This window comes from Pseudorca crassidens, chromosome 19 (genome assembly GCF_039906515.1).
Source record: "Pseudorca crassidens isolate mPseCra1 chromosome 19, mPseCra1.hap1, whole genome shotgun sequence".
NCBI classification, from domain to species: Eukaryota; Metazoa; Chordata; class Mammalia; order Artiodactyla; family Delphinidae; genus Pseudorca; species Pseudorca crassidens.
In genome coordinates this window covers 23,556,094-23,581,707 of record NC_090314.1, presented here as the reverse complement: position 1 = coordinate 23,581,707, position 25,614 = coordinate 23,556,094, and the positions used below count along the sequence as shown (strand labels likewise).

Sequence of the window (25,614 nt, the reverse complement as noted above, 5' to 3'; positions counted from 1 at the left end):
GCTCCCAACGGGGGCAAGCTAAGCTTTACTTTGTGTAATATTGATAAGTTGAATTCACAAAGGCTTTTACAACCAACATTATTAGTACAGCTGAAAAAATTTTCTAGGTCAAATTTCTAGTAGATATCTAAGGTATAACCTATTTTACATTTTAAGAGGGAACAGTGTCTTTCAATAATGTTTCAAAAAGACTATAAGCCAATAAGTAGTTTGACGATGTTTTTAATGAAAAGTTTTTGTACTAAATGTTACATTACAGTTTTGGCGACTAGGTTTGATTTATCTGTCCTAGGTTGATATCAAATTAGCCAAAATAGCTAAAACTCACACTGCTTTCAAAATTTCATTTCCTAAACCCCCATTTTTTCTTTCCTGATTTTATGGTCTGGAGTACTAGAAAAGTACTAATTTTTCCTGCATGAGCTCTTGAATTTAAACATTATGTTCGCATAACATTTAAATGCCAATCAACCTTTACCTGGCTTTATCTGCATCTTTATGGTCTAAGCTTGTTGAAGTTAAGATCTGATTCTTTTTGTTCATACTAGGACAAAAGCAGAATGGAAGCTGAAATCTGAAGTAGCCCAGCACTTTAAGCTAGTCATTAGCTTCACCTTGCACTAGCAGACATTAAATAGAGCTGCTCACAGCGGGGAAAGAAACTTCACCTCTTTGCAAGTTTTTGCTTATCTTCTCCATTGGGCAATACCAATTAATGAGAAAATACCCATTATTATGACATCCCTGCAAGAAAAGAATCCATGGGGAAAACATGGAGAATCGATAGTTGACTACAGATGGAAGCTGCTTTATTATATTCTGCTTAGATAGAAAATTTTTAAGATTGTTTTTATAATGTCACGTTTGTGAAACTGAAAACTTGCTAGTCCTAATATCATAACAATACTTTTGAGGGAGGGGTTTGGACTAAGATTCAATTTCTTTCATGAGGGTTCCTATTTGGGATGTTCATTTCACTGAATGTGAAATGGAAATGCAAATAGGGAAGTAAACTGACATTTATTTATTTACTGTTTCCTTTTGGTTTTAAGAGTAGGAAATTTGCCCTCATTTCTGTGACCCAAATTCCCTTTCCTAATTCTAAAGTAAAGCATTCTCGCACCCATGCTGACTGTCCTCAAATATTTGGCTTGAGGCTCTGTGGGCCAACAGGAGGTTAGACTTCAATGAGAAGAGAGGAGATGTAAATTTGAGTTAGTTAGTTTCTTTTAGGATTCTGTGCTGGAAAAGCCCCTTAACACATTAGTCTCATTATAGCAAGAGAGCCAATTCCTTCTGCACAGAAATCCTTGTTTTGTTCTTCTAGACTGAGCCAAGTTATACTGTGACTCACTCATTGTCACTCTAAATCATTACACCCTTTGCTGAGAAAGAAGCAGTCAACTGCTGAGGCAGCCAGGTAGTTAGTCAACTGGCAAGCAGGCTTGGTGCACTGGTACTTTAAGTAATTTTATTGCTGATGTCTCACCATAAGTACTAGTATCCCACACTGGTATTTCCAGGAGATAGAGCAATGGGATCCTACCTGTCTTGATTGGAAAGTGGAAGGTTGAAATTTTTTGCTCATCATTTAAAACATATTTTATAGTCTCATTCATACTATTGTATCATTTCAAGTTCTCGATAGAAGGGGATAGCAATCCTCTTTGTCGCATCTTCTGTCAGTCACAGTGCACCTTTCCCTCTTGTTGTCGCATCTTCTGTCAGTCACAGTGCACCTCTCCCTTTTTTTTTTTTTTTTGTGCCTCTTGTTTTTTTTTTTGGTTAAATTGTGAGCTGACTTTCAGTAGAGATTTTCTTCTCAGATGGGAGTCCTGATGGCCTTAAAGTTCAAAACCATTGCATAAAGGCCATTTTGCATTTGCTTCTGCCAGGTACCCTGGGTTTCACCAGTTCTGGTCCAATTTTACATTAATTTACTGGTTTGGAGAATTCTTCACGTACACAGTATAAATTCCGGCCCTGGATTTCTCACAAGAGGTCGCCCAGAACCCAGGTCAAAGAGAACTCTCTCATCACTTGCCCCTGTGGAAATCTTTTTCTAGTTCCCCTTTCATTGAGGGACTTGCCCTTCCAGGCTCTCAGCTTTGTGCAGGGATCAGTTACAATTCCCCATCTCAGGTCAGCCCAAGGTGGTCTCTTCTGTCCTTGTGAGCATTAAAACCCTCAACTTCTTGGGCTTATATCTGTATTTTATCCCTTGAGGGTTGCTACAGCTTCAGCTTACATGCTTACTACTCTGCCTTCATGTTGCTCGAACCCCAGAAGGCTTATATTTCAAAGAGAAATTCAAAGTGGTGAAAACGAAACGATACTCTAAGCTAGGACCTTAAGCATTCTAAAAAGTCAATATTTTCAAGATGGAGAGGCTCTTAGAAACTTCATAAAGTTCTGAGCTCCTCTAAGATGCTGCTACACTTACCACACACTTATCATATTTAAATGCAGATAACCCAACTATTTATGGCTGTGTATTCAAAGATGACCTCCACACAGCTCTACTGAAATCTATTCTTGTGACATTCAAATTCCCTATGAAAGTCTTAGAAAAAAAAAGTTTGTACATAACACTTTGAGACGTTTGTTTGTTGAGTAAAAAGAAAATAACTTTGTGTCAAGGCGTGACTTCTGTGTGTATTTTTAATGAAAAATAAAAGTCTTCTCCACAGATTTATTTCAAACCCTATTCCATGACCAAATCTAATATAAGAAAGAGAGGGGTTGCTTTACAGATAACATTGGCAAGACATAAACCTGTACCCCCTGAGTGAAGTAGAAGTCTAACCTGCAGGTTGTTCAGAGGCTCCATCTTCATGACTTGGGCCCAAGGTGTTGAGAGGCAGGGAGACATCAATGCTCTGGTTTGGCATCAGTGGTGTATGGATGGCCAGAGGAGTGCTGGGGATGACACCAAAGCTAGGAGAGAGGATGAAGAAATCCCAGAGGTTAATCAGGAGGCAGGATTTAGTCACGTCTTTGGGTTTCAATGGCTTTTTACTCCATTTGAAGGAAACATAAGGAATAGCAGGCACTAAAGTGCCCAATTCTAATTTGCTGTAACACGTTACAACATAACCTCTTTTTTCCATTAAGATGATTTGAGGAAGGAGAAAACATTCATAAGCACAGAACTGGTTTGCTAATGCTCTGATTCTGAAAGTTTCTTATGTTTATCATGCCACTAGAGGGACAGGTTTGATAAGCATCTTTTTCTTATACATCTTCCTTTAGATAATCTTTGGGAGAAAGAACACTTAAGAATACCCACCCTGTAAAGTATAATGATATTATTTCACTTGCTTGATAACCTGCCTGATCAGACCAGAGGATGATTTACTGGTAACTCTCATTTTCCTTCTTCTTTATTTACTTACACAGGATACAATCATTGGGAAAGAGCCAGTCTAAGTAAAGCAGAGTTGATTGGCTTAAACATTCCAAACAACACCCCAAAGGATAAGCTGTAGACTCAAATCTGGCCACTTTCTTCGCCTAAGGCAGGCAGTGAGTACCCACCAGTTTGACTTCTCAGAGAAGCCTGCCTAATAATAATACAAGAATAGTAAAGAGATGGGAAAAGCCTGAGTCTGAAGTTACAAAAAAACCCAAAAATATATGAGGGGAGACAGACATGTCTTACGTCTCAGAAGCATAAGAATACAATTTTAAAAAGATGGAGCAGAAAGGAAAAGTAGGCTCATAGGTGTAACAAATAAACAACTTAATGATATAAATTTATAATGAATTTATGTTCTAATGAGCCTCAGGAAGGAAGATGGGATTTTAATATTTATAAAATAATTAGAGTTTATATAGGTAGTATCAATTTCAAGAGTCAAAGACTAGCAGAAGAAACATTTTCCTTTTTGTAGATAAACTACACTTTAGAGTCCCAAATGCAATAAAGAAATGATTTTGAGTAGACACATCACTCATTTTGGTATCAACATTTATGGGTCAAAAAACGCTTCTGCCCTTGCTCTCATTATTTATCTATGTGGAAAACCATAAGGAATCTAAAAAAAGGCTACTAGAACTAATAAGTAAATTTAATGAAGTTTCAAGATACAAGTTCAATGTACAAAAATCAGTTGTATTTCTATATACTAGCAACAACCAAAAACTAAAATATGCTTCTTACTATAACATCAAAACTATAAAGCACTTAAATGTGACAAAAGATGTGCAAGATCTGTACACGAAAAACTATAAAACACTGCAGAGAGAAGTTAAGGATGACCTACATAAATGGGGAGACATGCTATGCTAATGGATTAGAAGACTCAATATTGGTTGATGCCAATTCTTCCTCAAACTGATCTGCACATTCACTGCACTCTCAAGCAAAATTCCAGCAGGCAAAAGACCTAGAATTGCCAAAACAATTTTTGAAAAAGAACATACATAGTAGGAGGGTTTATACTATCTGACTTCAAGACTTACTACGGAAAAAAAGTTTACTTTGACTCTTACTTTACACATATTATCTCACCAAAAGTACCTCAAAATGAATTCTAAAAGGTAAAGGTAGGAGCTAAATCTATTAACACTTCTATTAAAAACATTAAAAAAAATTGTAACTGTGGGTCAGGCAAAGATTTGTTAAACAGAACACAAAAAGCAAAAGACATAAAAAGGAAAAAATTGTAAAGTAAACTTTATTTAAGTAAAAAACTTGGGCTTCCCTGGTGGCGCAGTGGTTAAGAATCCTCCTGCCAATGCAGGGGACACAGGTTCAATCCCTGGTCCAGGAAGATCCCACATGCTGCGGAGCAACTAAGCCCGTGAGCCACAACTACTGAGCCTGCGCTCTAGAGCCTGAGAGCCACAACTACTGAAGCCCGCGCTCCTAAAGCCCGTGCTCTGCGACAAGAGAAGCCACTGCAATGAGAAGCCCGCACACCTCAACGAAGAGTAGTAGCCTCTGCTCATGGCAACTAGAGAAAGCCGGCATGCAGCAATGAAGACCCCACGTAGCAAAAAAAAAAAACAAACGAACAAACAACAAAACAGTGTATATGTGTCAATTGCAATCTCCCTTAAATAAATAAAACAAAAAATAAATAAATAAAACAAAAAAAAAACTTGTTCTTTGAAAAACACTGTTAAGAAAATAAGGCAAGCCACAGACTGGGAGAAAATATTTGCAAGACATATCTGACAAAGGACTTGTATCCAGAATATATAAAGAACTTTATTACTTGATAATAAGACAATCAATTAAAAAGAAAAAGGAACGATTTGAGCAGATACTTCACCAAAGAGGATATAAGAATGGTCAATAAGATTATGAAAAGAATGCTCAATATCACTAGTCATTAGGGAAATTCAAGTTAAAATGGGATACTACTATACATGTATAAGCATGGCTGGCATTGGTAAGAGTATAGAACAGCTGGAACATTCACTTATTACCATATGACCCAGCAATACCACTGCTAGGTATTTATCCAGGAAAAATGAAAACATATATCCACACAAAGACCTGTATGTGAATATTCACAGGCGCTTTAGTCATAAAAGATAAAACTGGAAACAACCCCCAGTTCCACCAACTGGTGAAAGTGTAAACAAATCACAGTATAAGCATCGATGGAGTCCTACTCAGTAAAACAGAACAGACTGCTGAGACATCTCAAAGCGTTATGCTAAGTGAAAGAAACCAAATGCAAAAGACTCCATACTACGTGATTTCATTTACAAAACATTATAGAAAAGGTATGATTATAATGGCAAAGACAGTTTTCTTATTCCATATGGATGAGTTTTCCCAGAAAAATTCCCTAGGGCCTCCAGTGTTGAAGCTGACCACTGAACAGATGTGCAACAGCCTCCACTCACTCTACATCAAACATCTGCCAACACGAGAGTTTTTACCCACTGCTAAATAGAACACTCTCTTGTTGGACACAAAGTACACTGCTGTGTCAGGATCGAGCTGGGGAACTCAGATTTCTTACCTATTCTTGTTTAACTGAATTGCAAAGTCTGTCATGTGCTGCAGAGCTTTGCTGGTGAAGTTCATTTCCATATAGATGTGCCCTTGGCGGTGAGTAAGTATTCCAGGAATCTCCAGGCCCTTAGCCTTTACTGCAGGCAGCCAGACCTGAAACACAGTATAAAGCCCAATGAAACCAGACAGGACGCTTCTGAATAAAGATGAAATTAAGATTTCACTTCCTTAGGCAACTAAGGTTATTTTTATACCATAAATACCAAGCCAAATGCAAAAGGCTCCAGATAAAGTCATATTTGCTGAATTTTGAGATCATTCTCAACTATTTAAGAACCAAAACGAACCCACCAAAAATCAAAAAACAAACAAAAAAACCCCAACCAAACCAAACAAAAACCCAACCCAAAACCAAAGCCAAAAACAAACAGAACAAGAAAAACAAGCCCCAAAATAGTCTATGGGTAGCCATGGCGAAAGGAGAAATTCCAATGAGCATAACATGGGGTTTCTTTGGTTAGTAGCTTTGGTAAAAGGCTTAAAAGGGGAAAACACTGATCTAATGAAAATCGCATGTTTACAATATTTGAAGACTTTTAAAAATCATTACCAAATTCATTATCAGTAATGTGTTAAGGGCAAGGACCATGTCTTATGTATATTTTTAACTCTCGTTATAGTCTCTGGGAAATAGTAAGTATTCAGATGTCGTTTAAGTAATCTGAATGCCTATTTTCTCTATATAATTATTTCGTGACCCACCTCTGGCCCCAGAATCTGTGATACTCCTGGAGTGTACCAGTTTACACACACACACACACAGACACACACATATATATATATATAAAACCAACAGGAATTCATGAACTGTCCTGACTAAAGACAGAGTACCCATTAGTCAGTGGGTGGCTAGTTAACATGAGAATATACTCAACCACATTACAGGAAAAAAGGGAAAAAGAAAAGAAGAAAATGACACTATTTAATAGTACAAGATACTATTTTTCATCTATCAGAGGGTCAAAAATTCAAAAAGTCAATAATAGTGAAGGAGAATATAAGGAATCTGGCACTATTACATTCTGCTTTGGAGAACATAATTTGATGTCACCTTTTTGGAGGGTAAGTTGGTAATGTCTTTTTTTAAAAAAATAATTTATTGTTTTATTTTTGTCTGCGTTGGGTCTTAGTTGCAGCACACAGGATCTTTGTTGCGGCAAGCAGGATCTTTTTGTTGCTGCGCGGGCTCTTCGCTGTGGCACGTGGGCTTCTGTCTAGTTGTGGTGTGTTGATCTCTCTCTCGTTGTGGAGCACAGGCTCCAGAGTGCATGGGCTCTGTAGTTTGTGGCACATGGGCTCTCTAGTTGAGGTGCGCGGGCTCAGTAGTTGTTGCATGCAGGCTCAGTGGCTGTGGTGCGTGGGATTAGTTGCCCAGTGGCAATATGGGATCTTAGTTCCCCAACCAAGGATCGAACCTACGACCCCTGCACTGGAAGGCGAATTCTTTACCACTGGACCACCGGGGAAGTCCCTGTAATGTCTTTTTTTTTTTTTTGCGGTACGTGGGCCTCTCACTGCTGTGGCCTCTCCCGCTGTGGAGCACAGGCTCCGGACGCGCAGGCTCAGAGGCCATGGCTCACGGGCCTAGCGGCTCCATGGCATGTGGGATCCCCCCGGACCGGGGCACGAACCCGTGTCCCCTGCATCGGCAGGCGGACTCTCAACCACTGCTCCACCAGGGAAGCCCCTGTAATGTCTATTTTTAAATGCTTAAATGATCAAGCACATTCCAAGTTTATCCTATAGATATGCTTACAAAAATATACCATGATACATATAAACAAGAATGTTCATGGTTAACATCATAATAACAAAAAAGGGGGCGGGGATAGGACTAGATGAATAACCTAAATGTCCATCACCAGGAGGAAGATTAAATACGTTGTGGTACACCATCAATAAAGTGGATACAGCCATTCAAAAGACTGTGGTAGAGAAAAAACAAGGTGCAAAACAGTATATCCCACTGACAGTATTTAAAGGATACAAACATACAGGTATATGCATGATCTTTTTTTCTTCTGAGAGGACACAGAAAAAGTTAATAGTGGCTACTTATGGGGAAGTGGGGACAGAGGGAAACTTAATTTTCCACCTGATCTTTCTACATTATTTAAATTTGTCATTTCTAGGTATTACTGTAATGTTAGTAAACAGGTACGTTACATAATCTCTTAATCAATTAAAAGTCTGTGGGGATAATATCCAATGCAGTAACCTTACAACAAAGCTACTAAGTTGTGCCAAAACACTATAGCTCAGTTTTGAATCACATTTCTGGTTAGTCTATGTAATGGGTGTGTACACAAAGACAAGACTCCTGCGAAGGACAACTGGTTTACTATCTGCAGCAGGGATCCCCCACACCGAGCTGGTTGAGCAGGCAGAAAATTCAGAAAGCAACCAGGCGTGCTGCCCCTCAGAAAGGCAAAATTAAAAGAAACCTAGCTTAGCCTGGAAGGCACTATTCCCAAGGGCCGAAATATGCTTCATTTACAGGGAGTTTCCCCTTCCCCTTTTGAATTTCAATCTGAGCATGACATCAAGTGAGGCTGAGACTAGAGGGACACCAATGACACTAACCTAAATCAAAACTCTAAAAAGGTGTAGTAAAATGCATGGAAACCAAATCTGGGCAATGGCACTCTAGAATCCATATGCAGTACCAATGGAAAAAGGAGAGTGGAAAGAATGCAAAGTAAAATGTTACTTCTCTATTACATCTCTTTCCTCCTGCTGTTGCTCTGTATATCACATCTACACTAGACTGACTTCAGTGTTGACAAGCTAGGCAATATTTCTAAACTAGAGAACAAATACTAAATGCTTAGTATTTCCAATTTTAAGTCTAATTATACAAATGGTTAATAAGGATGCTATGGTGCTTCTTATTGCTAGGTTTAAGGCCGCCTTTCATCCTCCTTGTAAATCCTCTAGAAAAAGAGCCCCAACCTTGGATTTATTATAGTGAGAGTAACACAAATGTCAGATGCTAAATAATTCAGGTCCTGTCCACTAAGAAAGTGTTGTTTTACTTACAGCCTTAGGAGCCACATATCCACCAGGTGCCATGCCTATCCCCGTGGAGAGTTCAAATAGGTCATTCAGACCACTGCTGACCACAGCAGGAGTAAGTGAAGGAGCAAAGGTTGCAGGCACTGATGATGGGATGAAGGACTGTCCCACCTGCAGGGAATAAAAGGGAAGGGGAACAGGGAGATCAGGAAGAACTCACTGATAGTCCCTAAAATGCTGCTATATATATTAATAGTATTGATAAATCAATAAGAACACACCATAATTACAATATTCTTAGGCGTTTAATTCGTATATTCTTTGTCCTTCAAATCATCATGGTTATTTTTTCATCATTGAAAAGATACACACACTCTTTAGAAGTTCTATCAAGAGAGTCATCAGTAGGATCAGGAACACAGTGATCCAAAGTTTTTTCTGTTTGTTTCCAATTTTAGCTTCCACGATTCTGTGCAAGAGGCCTACAGGTACCCTAATGAAGGGGGAATCTGTTTCTATAGAAAGAAGGAGAAGCATCCAACTTAGACAGCAGTTCCATTTCCACTTGGGTCCAGGCAAGTCTTATTTCCGCATTTAGGCATAAATATCTAGTAGGAAACTCTCCTGGGGGAGATGGATACTCACACCCCCGCTAACTCACATACGAGGAGAGTCTCACTCTGAGTCCAGCTGACGCTCAAGCTCTTTCTAGACGACAGAAAAGAGTATTCTCTCGTCAAGATGGGAGGTTCCATTTCCTTTAGCCCTTTAATGTCAGGAAGACAAAGAACTCTGTAGACACCAGAGCGCCAATCCCTAAAGAGAACCCTACACCACATGTGGTGTATGGTCCCAAATATTCCAAGTAACCCTATGCTACTTTCTACTCTTCATACACTGCTACAGAGGTTCTGGTGTACAGGGCTAGATAGCAGCAGTGGCTGGTCTGAGAACGTGTGCATAGGAAAGGCATCAAACAGGGGGCAGTGCATCCCACGGTGAAAAAAACCGATGGCACGGACTGCCAGACTTCCTCCAATGCCCCCGCCAAGGTCACTGCCAAGCTGAAAGAGAGAAAGGAGAGAGAGGAGAGAAAGGTAGAGTTCATTTAGCTAAGTACTAGATGCCCATACAGAATCTGTAAATTGCTCTACCAAGTTGCGGGGAATACATGCTATTCAACTTGACTCCCAAAGCCTAAAGAAATTCTAGATTGCAAAGAAATATAACCTAGGGGAACTGAGGAGGGGAAGTGATGGTGTGTGGGAGTTTTGAGAAAACGTGGAAAGAAGACGGAGCTGGGACATCTCAGGGATGTTTCAGATCCAATCTTTCCACTGGGGTACATAGGCACAAACCCAAACAGGATTTAAAGAGTTTACATATTCCAAGAAGCTATATCTCTAAGTCGTAACGTTCTGAATATGTTTTATTTTTTCTTTAAAAGGAAATTTAAGGTGGGGGAGAAAAAGAAAAACTAAAATATGTTTTGAACTACAAAACTTGCCGCCCCACTGAGAAAGTGGGAACCAAACCAGTAATGAGCTGCAATTTCAAGCTTCAAAAATTATAGCTTGAACAAGAGTGATTTTTAGAGTTTAGAACTCTCCTAAGAAAGCAAACGGCTGGGTTAGGAAGATATCCTATCTGGGTAGGAAATGCGAAGGCATGCAATTCTTCAAATCTCTCCCACAGTCAATACAGCTAAGGAGAAATGCTGTGATTTATCTGGAGTAGATCATTTAAAAGGATGCTAACTATTGGAGAATTAGACTAATGCAATTAGCTAGGTGACAGGAAAATAATTCCACATGGTCTTACTTCTGCCTCTTTTCCCCGTCAGGGCTCTGATATAATTCACCCTGAATTCCAGGACAAAAGCATTAAAGAAGAACTGAAGCTGAAAATAGCTAGCATGAAAAAACATAAAACACACATACCCACAACTAATGGTGCTGTTCAGAAAGCAAACAATACGCTTTTGTTCTACGATTCTGTACTGCTACTTCCCTAGTTCTCACTGTGCATCTAACATTCCCCTCTGAATCACCAAATGCCTTGTCTGCTTTACAAAACACTGTTTCCTTTATTGTCTGTCATTTAGTAGTAGAAACTTGGAGAGCTCTAGGCTGTGGTTGTGTTAAAAAAAAAAAAAAAACTGTATTTGTCTTCAGGATTTGAAAGAGGGGATTTATTACCTTCTCAATGGACAGATATATAAAACTGGGTTGCCAAAATCTCAAAAATAATATATATACTGAAAAATAATGGGACTTATTTCCACCACAACAGAACAAAACCCCCAGGCGTTTCATAACTGGCATGAATAAGCATGTTCTGCACTAAGCTACAGAACACTCCAAAGCTCAAAGAACCAACATTTGCAAAGTCTGGTTCCTGAAGACTATTTACTGGTTGGACATGGGGCGAGAAGTCACAGGCATACAGATAAAAAGGTCATCACAACCAAGAATTCGAGTAACTGGAAAAGAATGACAGCAAATAGAAAAGATATTACACACCTACCTTCTCCCTGTTTCTAGAATAACACACATCCACAGCATGACATCTGAAAAGCATGAGATTCCTTTTATTCAAACACACACTCACATTTGCTGGACATAAGGTACTATGGGGACTATAAAGATGCCGGGCAATGAGGGGAAAACAATAGATGAACAAGATCCAGGCTTTGCAAACTGGCAAAAAAACAAAACACGAATGCAAAAACCATACAGAATATACTAAAGCAAAAAAAGAAAGTTCTGAATAGAACTTTTGGCTGAAGGATAATGAAAAGAAGCTTCAAAGACATGGTAGTGTGAAATTATAGAATGCAAAAAGGAGGAGGTTATTTCTCAAATAGCCTGAACAAAGGTTAAGAAGTAGGAATAAAAGCATGATCAAGAAGGATGAGTAGGGACTTCCCTAGTGGTCCAGTGGCTAAGACTCCATGCTGCCAATGCAGGGGATCCAGGTTCGATCCCTGGTCAGGGACTAGATCCCGCATGCTGCAACTAAGAGTTTGCATGCCTCAACTAAAGATCTCGCACACCACAACTAAAAGATTCCCTCATGCCGCAACGAAGATCCCACATGCCACAACGAAGATCCCGCATGCGGCAATGATGATCCTGTGTAGCCAAATAAATAAATACTTTTTTTAAAAAAAAAAAAGGAAGAAGAAGGAGTAGTCTAATTAGACTGGAGCACAGGGTAGATATGTGTTAAAAAAAAAAAGTCAAAGAAAATAAGTTTGCAAAGGCAAACTGATTATGGTTAAGTCTTTAGTTTTCAATTCCTCCATCACAAAAACCTGGAGGTTTCTTAGAGTAAGATTCAATCTTTCTAAGATTACTAATAACTACTTCAATTGTGTTCTATTAACTATGGTTTTCAACCTTAGATACACAATGGAATAAACCACCTGCGTGTGTATAACTGTGGGGAGGAGGGGGATTTTTAGAAGTACTGATGCCCGAGTCTCAATCCCAGTCATACTGATTTAATTGTTCTGAGTTGTAGCCTGGACATCACAATTTTAAAAAGCTGCCCTAGGGATTCTAATGTACAGACAAGGTTGAAAACCATTGCCTTAGAGAATTAACTATGATTTGGAATCAGACAAGAATATATGTTCAGGAATTACTTTGGCACTAACTCCTGAATTGAAAAGGAAGCTAGAACTTAAGAAGAAAGAAAACCCCATTTCTTTATTTTTATACATTAATTAATTAATTTTTGGCTGCGTTGGGTCTTCGTTGTGGTGCGCGGGCTTCTCATTGTGGTGGCTTCTCTTGTAGTGGAGCACGGGCTCTAGGCACACGGGCTCTAGGCACACGGGCTTCAGTAGTTGTGGCTCACCGGCTCTGGAGCACAGGCTCAGTAGTTGTGGCACATGGGCTTAGCTGCTCTACGGTATGTGGGATCTTCCCAGGCCAGCGCTCGAACCTGTGTCCCCTGCATTGGCAGGAGGATTCTTAACCACTGTGCCACCAGGGAAGTCCAAGAAAAACCCTTTCTAAGGAAGGGAATGATGCAGAATGTCTCACTTGTCCTGATGCTGGTTTTGATTTAGCTTTATGACTTTCTGATGGGCTTACACATCCTCCCTCCAGCAACTCTCCTCCCTTCTGGCCTATCTCACAACTGAAGCTTGAAAGAGATGGAATTCTTTATGGACCTTGTTGGCACTCGATGGCAAGAAAGAAAAAACACACTGGAAGAGAAATGGCAGTATTATCAAATATGCTACATTAAATAAAAGGCATTGAGAAAAGGCACTCACTAGTGGTGTTATTTCCAAAGGAAATAAAGCCCATTTACAGCCCTTATTTTCTTAGATTTCATTCTTATTATACTTGAGTATTATATGAATATTATCTTAGCTGGACAGGATCTAAATGTACTCCCCCCCTCCTCCCCACCATGCTGCTTGTCAATTTTATTCAAAAACATGTAAGAGAAACTGAAAAGTAATTCTGATACTCCTTTGTTTACATTCAGCTTATCAAATACAACTCAGCTGCAACCCACAATCAAGAACTCTTGATCTTACAGAGACAGAATCCAAAGGGTGTTAGAGACATGTAGCCAGAAATATAAAGGTTCACATAACTGTGCTATGTCCAGAGAGCAAAAGGAAAGGACAATTTCAATATGTTTTCTAACTAGCAAAACTATAGCTTACTCAGACTTTATTCAGCATCTTTCCTTTTGACTGAAAAGTTTCTAAGGGAGGTTATCATCTTCCTCTCTGAAAATATGACACAGGTGACAGCACAGTGTTGGGCAAGAGTAACTAACAGGGAGATGTCAGCAAGGATGGGAGCCAATTCCCCAGTGAGGGCCTCTCCTATCTACAGCGACAAGCAGGATGATGCAGATATTAATCGAGGGGTGGGGGAGGCGAGAAAGCTGAACAAAACACAGCAATGTCGTTGTCATGTTGGCCTGAACTAGCCACTAACCATTTCAGTTCAGTTGCTGGTATCATCTGGAGTCAGACAAGATTCATCTGTTTGGTAATACTTACTAATCAGGTAGGGTACAAAATCAGTCAAACTGGACTTGTAAAATTTCAGTGATATCTATTATCCAGTAAGCTGGGAGAGGTGAGTGAAAAGTGCCAGAGGCATAAGGCATGGCTTTAATCTCAATCTTAGGTGTCAAAATACTGTGTACGTTTTAAGTGTCTTTTGGAGCTGTCCATTTCCCGTTAATCCCAGGACTGCCTTAATGAGGCCGCTATTTTCTCCATGAAGGAAATAATGTCAACTATAGACCAACTAAATCAGGATATAGGAAGATGAAGGAGAGGTGCCAATTTCAGGAAAAGAACACTTCAAATGCTGAAAACTGAGCAGAATTTTCCTACAGGTCCATAGCTGATACCCAAGTCTAAAATTTCTGCTAGTGGTAAAGCTTCCCCAGCCCCCAATCTAAATCACATTAAATGGCACTAAGAATAACATTAACATTTCGCTACTGCCACAGAGTGGGTGCTTTATCATGCCGAAAGTAGTGCTGAAATAGGTTCAGTTCATATTGAACCAGGGAGATGTGTCGCTGCACTGTTCATTCAGTAATTGGATGGAAAGTAGTGATTTCATGGTGACTTATTTTATGGGCTAAAGGGATTTCAGCACGGTTGCATGAGCTCTGCTGCAGAACCAGGCTGAGTCAAAAGTTTGAGAGCTGAGTCTGCATACCAAAAGGAAATACCTTCATCCAATGGCAACATGCTACAAAAGCAGAAGTACAGAGAAAGAACCCAAGACTGAGGTTCTGTAAGGGACCAAGTCTGCCTGACTCCAAGAAAAGGAAAAGTCTTGACATGGCCACCAAGCAGACCGAAAACAAAACAAGAACAACAACAGAAAAAACCCCACATGGGATTTCCCTGATGGCGCAGTGGTTAAGTATCCGCCTGCCAACGCAGGGGACATGGGTTCAATCCATGTCCCCTGAAAATGGGTAGATAATCCAAAATACAAGACAATTTTCAGTCTCCAATTATGGAACATGAGCAAGGGTGAGAAGAACCCTGGGAATGAGCAACTAAATCTAAATCGGTCAAATTCAACTCTTGGTCAATTTCTGGTAGGCTGGATCACCTAACAGCAAATCACAACAGGAAAATGTCCTGGGGTCAGGGGGTGAGGGTGTGGAGGGGTAGGAGGCAGAACAAAGGTAAAGTCAGAGAGGTCTGTTTTGTAGGAGGTGCCAGAGGCTCACCAAAATATAATTCTTCTGTGGAAATCACTGCCTTGGTTTAAAGATCAATTTTGTAACATCTCTACCTAACTTCATCTGGAGCTTCATTTGGCTCAATATTCTCAGTCTTGGCTGCAAAATTAAAGTAACTTCGATTTTTTTAAAAAATTACCAATGTCTAAGGTCCTGTCTCCCAGAAATTCCGTTTAATTGCTCTAGGGTTGGGTCTAAACGCTGACAATATATATTTTTAAATACCAATTATGCAGCTAGAGTGAGAACCACAAAGCTTGAAATAAAAGGTTAGTAGCTGCCACGCTTCATTAGCAGCACACCACTGACCTCTACGGGTAAGGTTCTGTTAGAAACCAGTGATAAAAGCAGCAAAAACGCTGCTGAGAGCTGTTCTGAGATGAACACCCACGTAACCTGAGTGCTGCTTGCCAGACAATCACATAACTCTAATCCAGGCCATATTTTAAATGGGGACGTGGGTCAAATTCTACCACACCCAGCAACATTCTTCTTCCTAGAGAGTGAAAGACAGACCTTTAACAAAATAATTTCAAGAGTTTCTTGCCCTCTCTCAATCTGAGGCAGAGTAGGAGCCCCCTTTCCAGGAGTGTGTTTACTACCGAAGCCAAGAGAACAAGGCATCTGGGTTTACCAACAGCTATTCAAACACTAAAGTGAAGTGGTTCACAGTGATCACAGATACTCTATGTCTTTACTATGCAAAATGTGGTCCACAGACCTGGGTGTTTGTTAGAAATGCAGACTCTTAGGCCTCACCCCAGAGCAACAAGAATCTGTCTTGTTCAAGATCTCCAGTTGATTTATGTACACATTAGCTTGAGAAGCACTGCTGTAAGGCAACAATTCATTCAAGAAACAGCACTATCTGTATAGACTAAGTAAAAACTTTGAGAAAGATTTTCCTCTTTAAATTAGATAATTTACGTAAGAACAATAAAAGCATTTTAAAACTGGCATAGACTACTGCTGCCACAGAAACTCGTCATTCACACAGCCAGATTTAGGCCTCTTCCTTGTGATGTTCTCTTAAAAGGAATCTTGGTTCTTTGAGTGATACATATTTCACTACATACAGATCCAAAGCAAAAAGAAGGGCTTCTACTCCTCATTTTGATTTCTGGGACATATTTATATCACAGAATAAGCTGAAGAAACCTGCATGTAAACACTTTCTGGGGCTACAACACCAATTATACCATTTTAAATCCCAAAATCAGAATAAGCTAAAATTTAGAGTTACACAGAAACATTACTGGGCCTACCTAGCAAAGGCTGTATAATATTTAGACATCCAATTATAAAAACAATTTACTCTCCACCCCAAAGAGAATATCCTTTGCAAAAAAAAGAAAATGAAAAAAGGCCCATGTGTGACTTGGGCTACTACAATCTGACAAAGTTCTAATTGTTTTTCTATCTGATGTAAACTTGCCAGAATTCTGACACATGACTGGATTAAGCTGTGTAAAATATAAGGAGAAAACTCACTAGTTTTAAGGGCCAGCAAGAGCTGATACAAAGCCAAATGGAAATAACATGTTTCTTTCCCTTCCATGCTAAAGTGGGTTAAGAAACAAGACGACAGAATCCTGGGCCAGTCAACATCAAAATATAGAGCCTCTTTCTCCCCTCCATCCTTCAAACTTAATTTCTTTGTCTTCTTAGGTTCAGCAAGTCCACTATGTCGTAAACCACTAGGGAAATAAGCAGGGTTGGTAAGGCATAACCGTGGGGAGGATGTAACATTTAACTTGTAGCTCATGTGTCAACAGAATAGGATGAGCTATTTCAGTGTTTATAAGGGATTTCTGAGAGTCTCCATGAATATTTCAATATTCATTTGTCAGTCTCCTGAGTCTATTAAGGAGGTTTATACAGCAATGTAGGATATCACACGAGGAAGCTATTCAGTCAACTCTATTCATTAGAGATATGAAAATGAAAAGCAAATGCTTTTATTCCCAAGGAAGACAAAAGCAGTGCTCATTTGTGTCACCATTAGCTAGAGTCCAGAGCTTGGTCAGTGTATAGACTCTGGAAGCAGTGACTTCCATTAGTAAAATGTATCACCCACAAAGATATGACGGTAACCCTATCTCCTTAGGCTCTCTGTCAGACAAAAGTAAATGTACCTGTACCAGCTGGCATAAATCCCAGACATAATACTGCTCGTAAAGTAGAAGAGAAAATGCCAGTGTATGAAGCAGAAAGTAAGGTCGTTTTGTTTATGTAATCTCTGAGAACATATATTTTTGTATCTATGGCATTGCCTTCCAATTTCTGATGCTGGGAAATAAATCAGTTTGTTGGGCATATTTATAGTCATCAGGTTGATGAACAACTTATTTTCAAGTGTTCAGCTAAAAAAGCCCCTCTAATTCCACCACAGTTAAGTATCTAATTTGCAGGGAGCCATGTGATGAGACCTGCTATTTTTCTGGCCTTCTCTACACAGATGGAAGGTCATCCTTAATATTTCTCATTTATCTTTTACAGCAACAGTAACTAATTGGCTTCCACTGGTGGCACATATTCACAGATACTCTGGACATTGGAGCCTTTTAGTATTAGAATCCTGGAAGCTAATTAAATTGGAAGTATGACAGGGTGGAGTGGGGGGGTGTGGATGGAAAAGGGGAAAAAAGAACCAATCAAGAAGTACTACTCGGGCTTCCCTGGTGGCGCAGTGGTTGAGAGTCCGCCTGCCGATGCAGGGGACACGGGTTCGTGCCCCGGTCCGGGAAGGTCCCACATGCCGCAGAGCGGCTGGGCCCGTGAGCCATGGCCACTGAGCCTGCGCATCCGGAGCCTGTGCTCCGCAACGGGAGAGGCCACAACAGTGAGAGGCCTGCATACTGCAATGAAAAAAAAAAAAAAAAAAAAAAGGAAGTACTTCTCAACTATAAGATACATTTTAAAAAAAAACACAAATGGCTCCAATGAACCTTTTGGAATTAGACAAGGCATAAGCCAACAAAATACAAAAAAGGCAAAAGTCTGAAAGCCTCAAAATAGGATGATCACTATGAGGTCATCTGAATGATGTTCAGGTCAGAAGGGGAATTACAGGGGCTATCCAGAGTTAAGCAGCAGGAGCAACAATAAGCTCTGGAAAGGTGACTAGGTTGGTTAAACATCAAAAGTTCCATTCAGAGGCAGGACAACAAAATAATCATGTACACTTGTAGACATATCCCATACCAATGATGAACAGGATCAATTAAATCTCTAGAAAAAATAATCCTGTCCTTTATCAAAGGACATTGCTCTGCTCGTCAAGGAAAGGTCTAGTTCTAAAAAGCGGAATAATTTAAAGTTCTTCAGCATATCAGAATTAAAAATAACCCCAGAAATTTAAAAATAAAAAGAATTTAAATAACCAAAAGAAAGAAGAAAGATGCTTACCAGACTATCTAGTCCTCCTCCCAAGAGATCCACTGCTCCCATCTGCATGGAGGATACCTGTGGCACATTGACTGGGGGACCAAGGTCAAGGTTTAAAAGATACCCCAGAAGGTCACCTTGAGAGGGGATAACCTGAGGCTGTTCCAGGTTGGTGGCAGTGGTGGTGCCAACAGGGCTGTCACCCGCATCAGTGCTGCAAGTCACACACAGAAAGAGGGGAAAAGAGAAAAGTCAGTTTCACCTGGGACATAGTAACAAGGCAATGGGTGAAGGTCAGATATACAAAAACGGGAGGGGGAAAAAACTCTTATACTATATAACTTCATCAGTCAATCAATTTTAATTGAGCACCTACTCTATAAGGGAGCACTGTAATGAGAACTCTGGGGAAATACATCTTTTTTTTTTTTAAAAAGGAAATATATTTCCTGTTCTCAAATAACTTATACTCAAACAAACAAACAAAAAAACCCAGCATTCACAAAACAAGTGAAGAGCACACTCACTGTGTAAAAGCAGAAATGAGTATTGTGTGTCTGCACACTGACAGGATATAGATGAGAAGCAAAACAGAACCAGGTGGGGCTGATCCCAAAAGATTCTGAGAATGGTTTTATGGCTACATTTTCAAAAACAGCATAGTTATGAGGAACTACCAGGGAGAGACCTTCAGAAAAAGAAAGGATAGCTTGTGCAAAGGCACAGAAATGGACAATTTGACTTGAGGGGTGGTGAAAAAATTATACTGGCAGGAGCAGACACTGTAATTGGTAAGATTTGGGGGAAGTGAAGATGAGGGAAATACAACTCTGAAAACAGGTCTGGAGAGTTAATTTTTATATGATAGGCAATGCACAATCACTTTTATTTGTTGAACAAAGAACTAAAATGAACATTTAGAGGAACATTACCCAAGCAGCTGTGTGTATAATGGACTGAAGTTGGTAGAATGGACATGAAGATGAGCTAAGAGTGACCTAAACCGTTACTGCCACAACACTGTAAAAATAAGAACGAAGTGGTGAGTTCCAAGAGATGTTAAATGGACTAGGCAGGGGGAAATGATCTTAATAGATGGTGCTGGGTCAACTGAATAGCTGCATGGGACAAAAATGAGCCTTGACTCCTACACCTCACAACATAAACAAAAATTAGAGATAAATCAGACATAAATGTGAAGGGGAAAACCAAGAGGATTTCTATGACCTTGGAGAAGACAAAAGTTTCTACAAAAAGCTCTAACCAGGGCTTCCCTGGTGGCGCAATGGTTGAGAGTCCGCCTGCCGATGCAGGGGACACGGGTTCGTGGGAGGATCCCTCATGCCGCGGAGCTGCTGGGCCCGTGAGCCATGGCCGCTGAGCCCGTGCGTCCGGAGCCTGTGCTCTGCAACGGGAGAGGCCACAACAGTGAGAGGCCCGCATACCACAAAAAAAAAAAAAAAAAAAAGCTCTAACCATAAAAGAAAAAAAGTGATGAGCTGGACTTCATTAAAATTAAGAACATTTCTTCTTCAAATGACACCATTAAGAGAGAGTGAGAAAAGGTATTCTCCACAGACTGGGAGAAGTTTGCAAAATATCCATCTGACAAAAGACCTGTATCCAAATTACATATAATTCCTATAAATCATTCGATCATTACATACAGAATTCCTACAAAGATGATAACTCATTAAAAAATAAGGAAAAGATCAGGCATGACACAAAAGAGGATATACTAGCAGTCTATAAACATGAAAAGGTACTCGCATCTTTACTCATCAGGAAAATGCAAATTAGAACTGTAAGACACCACTACAAATCAACCAGAATGGGTAAAATTAAAATGACTGACAATACCAAGTGCTGCTAAGGATGTGGATCACCTAGAACTCTTATACATTTCTGGAAGGAGTGTGCACTGGTACAATCACTTGGGAAAACTGGCAGTATCTCCTATAGCTAAATATACGTCTATTCTATAAACCAGCAATTCCACTAAGTGTATACACAAGAGAAATGAGTATATAAGTCTACCAACAGAAATATATAGGAATATTCGTAGCAGCTTTCTCCACAAGAGCCCCAAACTGGAAACAACCCAAAGATACATCAACAGCAGATATAAATAAATTGTGGCATATGCAGGCAATGGGATACTATGCACTAATAAATGGGAATAGACAACTGATAACATGGCATTAGAGTGGTCTGAGATATTATACTGTGCAAAAAAGCTAGAAACAGAAGAGCAAATGCTGTATGGTTCCATTTACATGATGTTCAAGAAGAGGCAAAACTAATCTACAGTGATAGAAATCAAAACAGTGGTTATCTCTGGAGGGTGGATATAACAGCAAAATGGCATGAGGAGTCTTCTGGGGTGCTGGAAATAGCCTATATCTGATCACAGTGGCGGTTATATGAGTGCATGCACACATAAAAATCTATTGAGCTATACACTAAAGATTAGTGCACTAATACTAAGATTATTATAAATGACATATTCATTTAAAAAGTGAAAAAAAACAATGAAAATTTCAGGCTCAGACGGCTTCACTGTGAATTATTCCAAACATTTAAGCAAAAAGTAAAACCAGGGCTTCCCTGGTGGCGCAATGGTTGAGAGTCCGCCTGCCGATGCAGGGGACACGGGTTCGTGCCCCGGTCTGGGAAGATCCCACATGCCGTGGAGAGGCTGGGCCCATGAGCCATGGCCGCTGAGCCTGCGCATCCGGAGCCTGTGCTCCGCAACGGGAGAGGCCACAACAGTGAGAGGCCCATGTACCGCCAAAAAAAAAAAAAAAAAGTAAAACCAATCTTAGATAAACTTTAAAGTAGAATAGAGAATGACAATTGAAAGAATCTGAAAGTATTTCAGTTTTACTGAATGTTAAGGAATTACCCCTAATTTTGGCTTGATAATATATTGTGATTTTTTTTTAAGTCCTTATCTTTGAGAGATACCAAGTAAAGTACTCATTGGTGAAGTGATATGAGGTCTGGAATTTAATTTAAAATACTCCAGCTCCCTCAAGAAAAAAATTTGTGGGGGTGATAAATGAAACAAGATTGGCAAAATACTGATGACTAGTGAAACTGAGTGATGAGTACACGTGTTTGCTATACCATTCTATCTTGTATGTTTCCTAAGATTTATATAATTTTTTAAAAACTAAAAAACCACCATAAAAATTCCATTAATAAACAAACACTTTCTTAAAAAACGAAAACCCTAGGTAGGTTCTGACAACACTTGAACAAATAAGAATGAAGAATCAAACTCAGAAAAAACAAAAACGAAGAAGCGAAAGACTAGTGTTGCTCCATATAAGAGGAATCTGGAGGGATGATGGGGAAAATAATATGCTGCTTTCAATTCTGTTAAGTTTCAAGTGAGAAAAACAAGTAGGGAAGACCAACAGACAGCTAAGGAAAAGGGACTGGCAGAGTTACAGAAGTAAACTTGGGAAGAAATTCACACACACGCCTCAGGTGAAATGAGCAGAGTAACGCAGGGGTGCTGTGGTTAAGAGCAGGGCGTCTTTAACAGAATATATCAGTGGTAACTGTGCTTAGAAGATAAACCGCCTAAGGGAATACATAGAGAAGGTTCAGAATGAGCCTTGTGATACAACCAGAGAAGAGAAGGAACACAAAATTGCAACGATTAAAGAGAAAAACAACCTAAAAAAAAGAGGGCTTAGGAAGAAAAAGTGTCAAGGAAGCCAAAAGGAGACCTATCTAGATTGGGGAGAGGGTGGGTACAAATAAAACCAAAAATTAATAAGGAAGTCAAAAGGGGAAACAATTTCATATACACCTAGCAAGAAATATATGAAATCTCCATAAAGGGTATCCTCTGCCCGTGAAATTCTATCATCTCTCAACATGTACCGTTTGGGAAATGTGACAAAACACATGGATTTATCAGCACCTTTAAATAGAAGGCAGAAAAGGCACATATTTTCCTCCACTCTAATAGACAGGTAAGAGTATTATGAGAAGACAAAAGTGAGTTAGATGAAAAGAAGTAAATGATCTTATAGTTTCTACAAATTAAGAACATGATAAATCATTATTATGTATTTTTTCTAAACTGAAGACACAAGAAAACTAACATGAAAATCTTTCCCCATTGTGAAGGCATGGGAAATAACTGCATAAAACTGTCATCAAAGCAGTATTTTTTTCTTTCGGCAGTATTTTTAAAAGGTGAGATATTTCCAAGTTAGACAACTATTTACCATCTCAGGCCCACAGAGCAGCTGACAAGTATAGTAAGCAATACTCAACTAAAAAGCACTTTTCTCTTTCCCAAGTGATTTTAAAAGACCTCATGAAGTAAGCATTTTTAAGCCTCTAAGGTTTTATGGTGCAAATGTATTTCACGTCAGAGGCATATCACTTATTACCCTTAGGACGCAGAAGAAAGCTAGGTGATGTCAGTACTCTTACAGACATGCCATTTGCAGCAACATACCCATATTTATTTCAAAGGGGATTTTTCTGCACTTGTGTTTCTTTTTTAAAAACCCAAAACAGGGCTTCTCTGGTGGCGCAGTGGTTGAGAGTCCGCCTGCCGATGCAGGGGACGCGGGTTCGTGCCCCGGTCCAGGAAGATCCCACTTGCCGCGGAGCGGCTGGACCCGTGAGCCATGGTCGCTAAGCCTGCGCGTCCGGGGCCTGTGCTCCGCAACGGGAGAGGCCACAGCAGTGAGAGGCCCGCGTAAGGAACCACATAAGGAATTGTGAAGGTAACAAATTGAAGGCTATTAATCTGATAAAGACCTTATGTAAGAGACTGTGCTTCTTTTTACATATTGGTTCTCTCTGTGTTCTAGGAAGAGTTGTTTTTGTTTGTTGATTTGTTTTACTTTCCCCATCCCATTTGAGGGTCAAAGTTATCAGGAGAAAGGTAATTTAAATGGCAAACAACAGAAAGTCCGTATCTATTTATCAAAACTTGAAGCACAGACTGGGAGATGTACTTAGAAGTTAAATGGTCATATCTAGTGAATGTTAAATATGCTTGCCTACGAGGTCAAACACCCTGTAATGAGGCCTGATCCTTATGAAACCACAAGTTTCCTTTGGGTGAAAATCACAGCACTGCCCTAAAACCAAAGATTCAACGCAAGGGCTAATGAAAGATTAATAATCATTTTCTTGGGTACTGCCCTTTTCTTTTTGTTTATCTGTGCCCACAGTCTGTTAAAACAGAGCTACAGTATTGTAAACGTTGACTACACTAATTTGTAAAGCAATAAATCCTACACTCTGGCTATTCATGAACCACTGAAACAGCAATATATATTACATGATACGAGACACTCAAAAACGGTGCAAGTGCAGATACTCTAACCACTCAGAGATCAAATTCTACTTAAGATTTGAGGTTTATTATAATTAATGAAGGGAGATTCTGAAAAGATTCCAAGATACCCATTATAAGAGTTTATTAGAGTATTGCCGTTCCCAAATTAAAATTTTAAGGTTATCTATAAAGCAAGAGTTCCATGTTACCTGACAGTCTGTTCATAATAGCATTTCCTTACTGATATGGAGCAATTTATTTTGGTAAAAAAGGTACAGGCAACTGAACAACTATGTCTACACAGAATCTAGGCTGCTCTTATAAAACAATCGTGCAAACATTATTTCATTAACAGCTGGCTTTACAGCATAAGAGAAGCAGTATCTGCTAACTTCATCCATAAGCTTGAACCAAAGTTACAGTAAAGGATAAAAATAGCTAAATGTATACATGGGCGGACCTCATTTTATTGCACTTTGCAGATATTGCAGTCTTTACAAATTCAAAGTTTGTGGCAACCCTGCATTGTCAGATGATGATAAGCATTTTTAGCAATACAGTGTTTTTATTTTTATTTATTTATTTATTTTTGCAGTACACGGGCCTCTCACTGCTGTGGCCTCTCCCATTGCAGAGCACAGGCTCCAGACACGCAGGCTCAGCGGCCATGGCTCACGGGCCCAGCCGCTCCACGGCATGTGGGATCCTCCCGGACCGGGGCACGAACCCGCGTCCCCTGCATCAGCAGGCGGACTCTCAACCACTGCACCACCAGGGAAGCCCCAGCAATACAGTATTTTTAAATTAAGATATGTAGACTATTTTTTTAGACATAATACTATTGCACATTTAATAGACTACAGTATTAGTATAGACATAACTTTTATATGCACTGAAAACACAACAACAAAATAATTCATGACACTTCATCGCAGTGGTCTGGAACTGAAGTGCACTATCTCTGTGGTACACCTGTACAGGCTTTTTACCAAGTTTTCAACTCTGGGAAAATTTCTAGCCTCATCTTTCTGGAGACTTAAGCAACTTTCAAACTTTATCCATTTAGAAAATCTTCACCACAATTTTCTAAAGGCACAACCTTACCTACCCTGAGGTTAGAACACAGAGGGGCCTTTTAACCCATTGTTTGTGTGTGGTCACTAGTATTCAGATGAAGCCTCCAGGGCAGCAGAGTAGGTTTGCCAAATGCATAACAAATTTTTCTAGGCTATAAAAGCTTGAGGAAGACCAACTTCGTCTAAACAGAGAATCACTTCTCACTCAAACCTAATTTACCTGCTTACCTCCCATGATGTACTGGCAAGTGTTTGCGATGGATTCCATGACTTCTTTCCACAAAAGCATTGGGCGGCTTATGGTACACTGAGGCCAAAGAACCAATGTGGCAGATGAGCTCATCCAACAGAGTTGGCTCAATAAGAGCTGTCTCCTCAGAGATCAGTGGCTTCTCAGACAAGACTACTTCTTTGGCTGTGACAGGATCAGTTGAGAGAAGGCGCCAATAAATAGAGCCCTGGTCTCGAAGGTCAGGATTATCAGAATCCTAATGAAAAGGCAATGGCAAGAAGGTTTAAATGTAACCTTTCTCCAT

At 39.7% G+C, this 25,614-nt stretch overlaps 1 protein-coding gene across 1 annotated transcript in view; it reads right to left on the bottom strand.

Annotated features, from left to right (window-relative positions):
- Positions 1–206: 206 nt before the first annotated feature.
- LOC137212582 (AP-1 complex subunit beta-1-like) overlaps positions 207–25,614 on the bottom strand; it is a 75,651-nt gene continuing 50,243 nt past the window's right edge. Inside the window, 7 exon segments of the mRNA XM_067716076.1 lie at positions 207–2,839; positions 2,841–2,937; positions 5,982–6,127; positions 9,074–9,220; positions 10,072–10,113; positions 18,707–18,899; positions 25,307–25,566. Of these exon segments, the coding sequence (XP_067572177.1) occupies positions 2,705–2,839; positions 2,841–2,937; positions 5,982–6,127; positions 9,074–9,220; positions 10,072–10,113; positions 18,707–18,899; positions 25,307–25,566 (1,020 nt within the window). The 3' untranslated portion in view covers positions 207–2,704.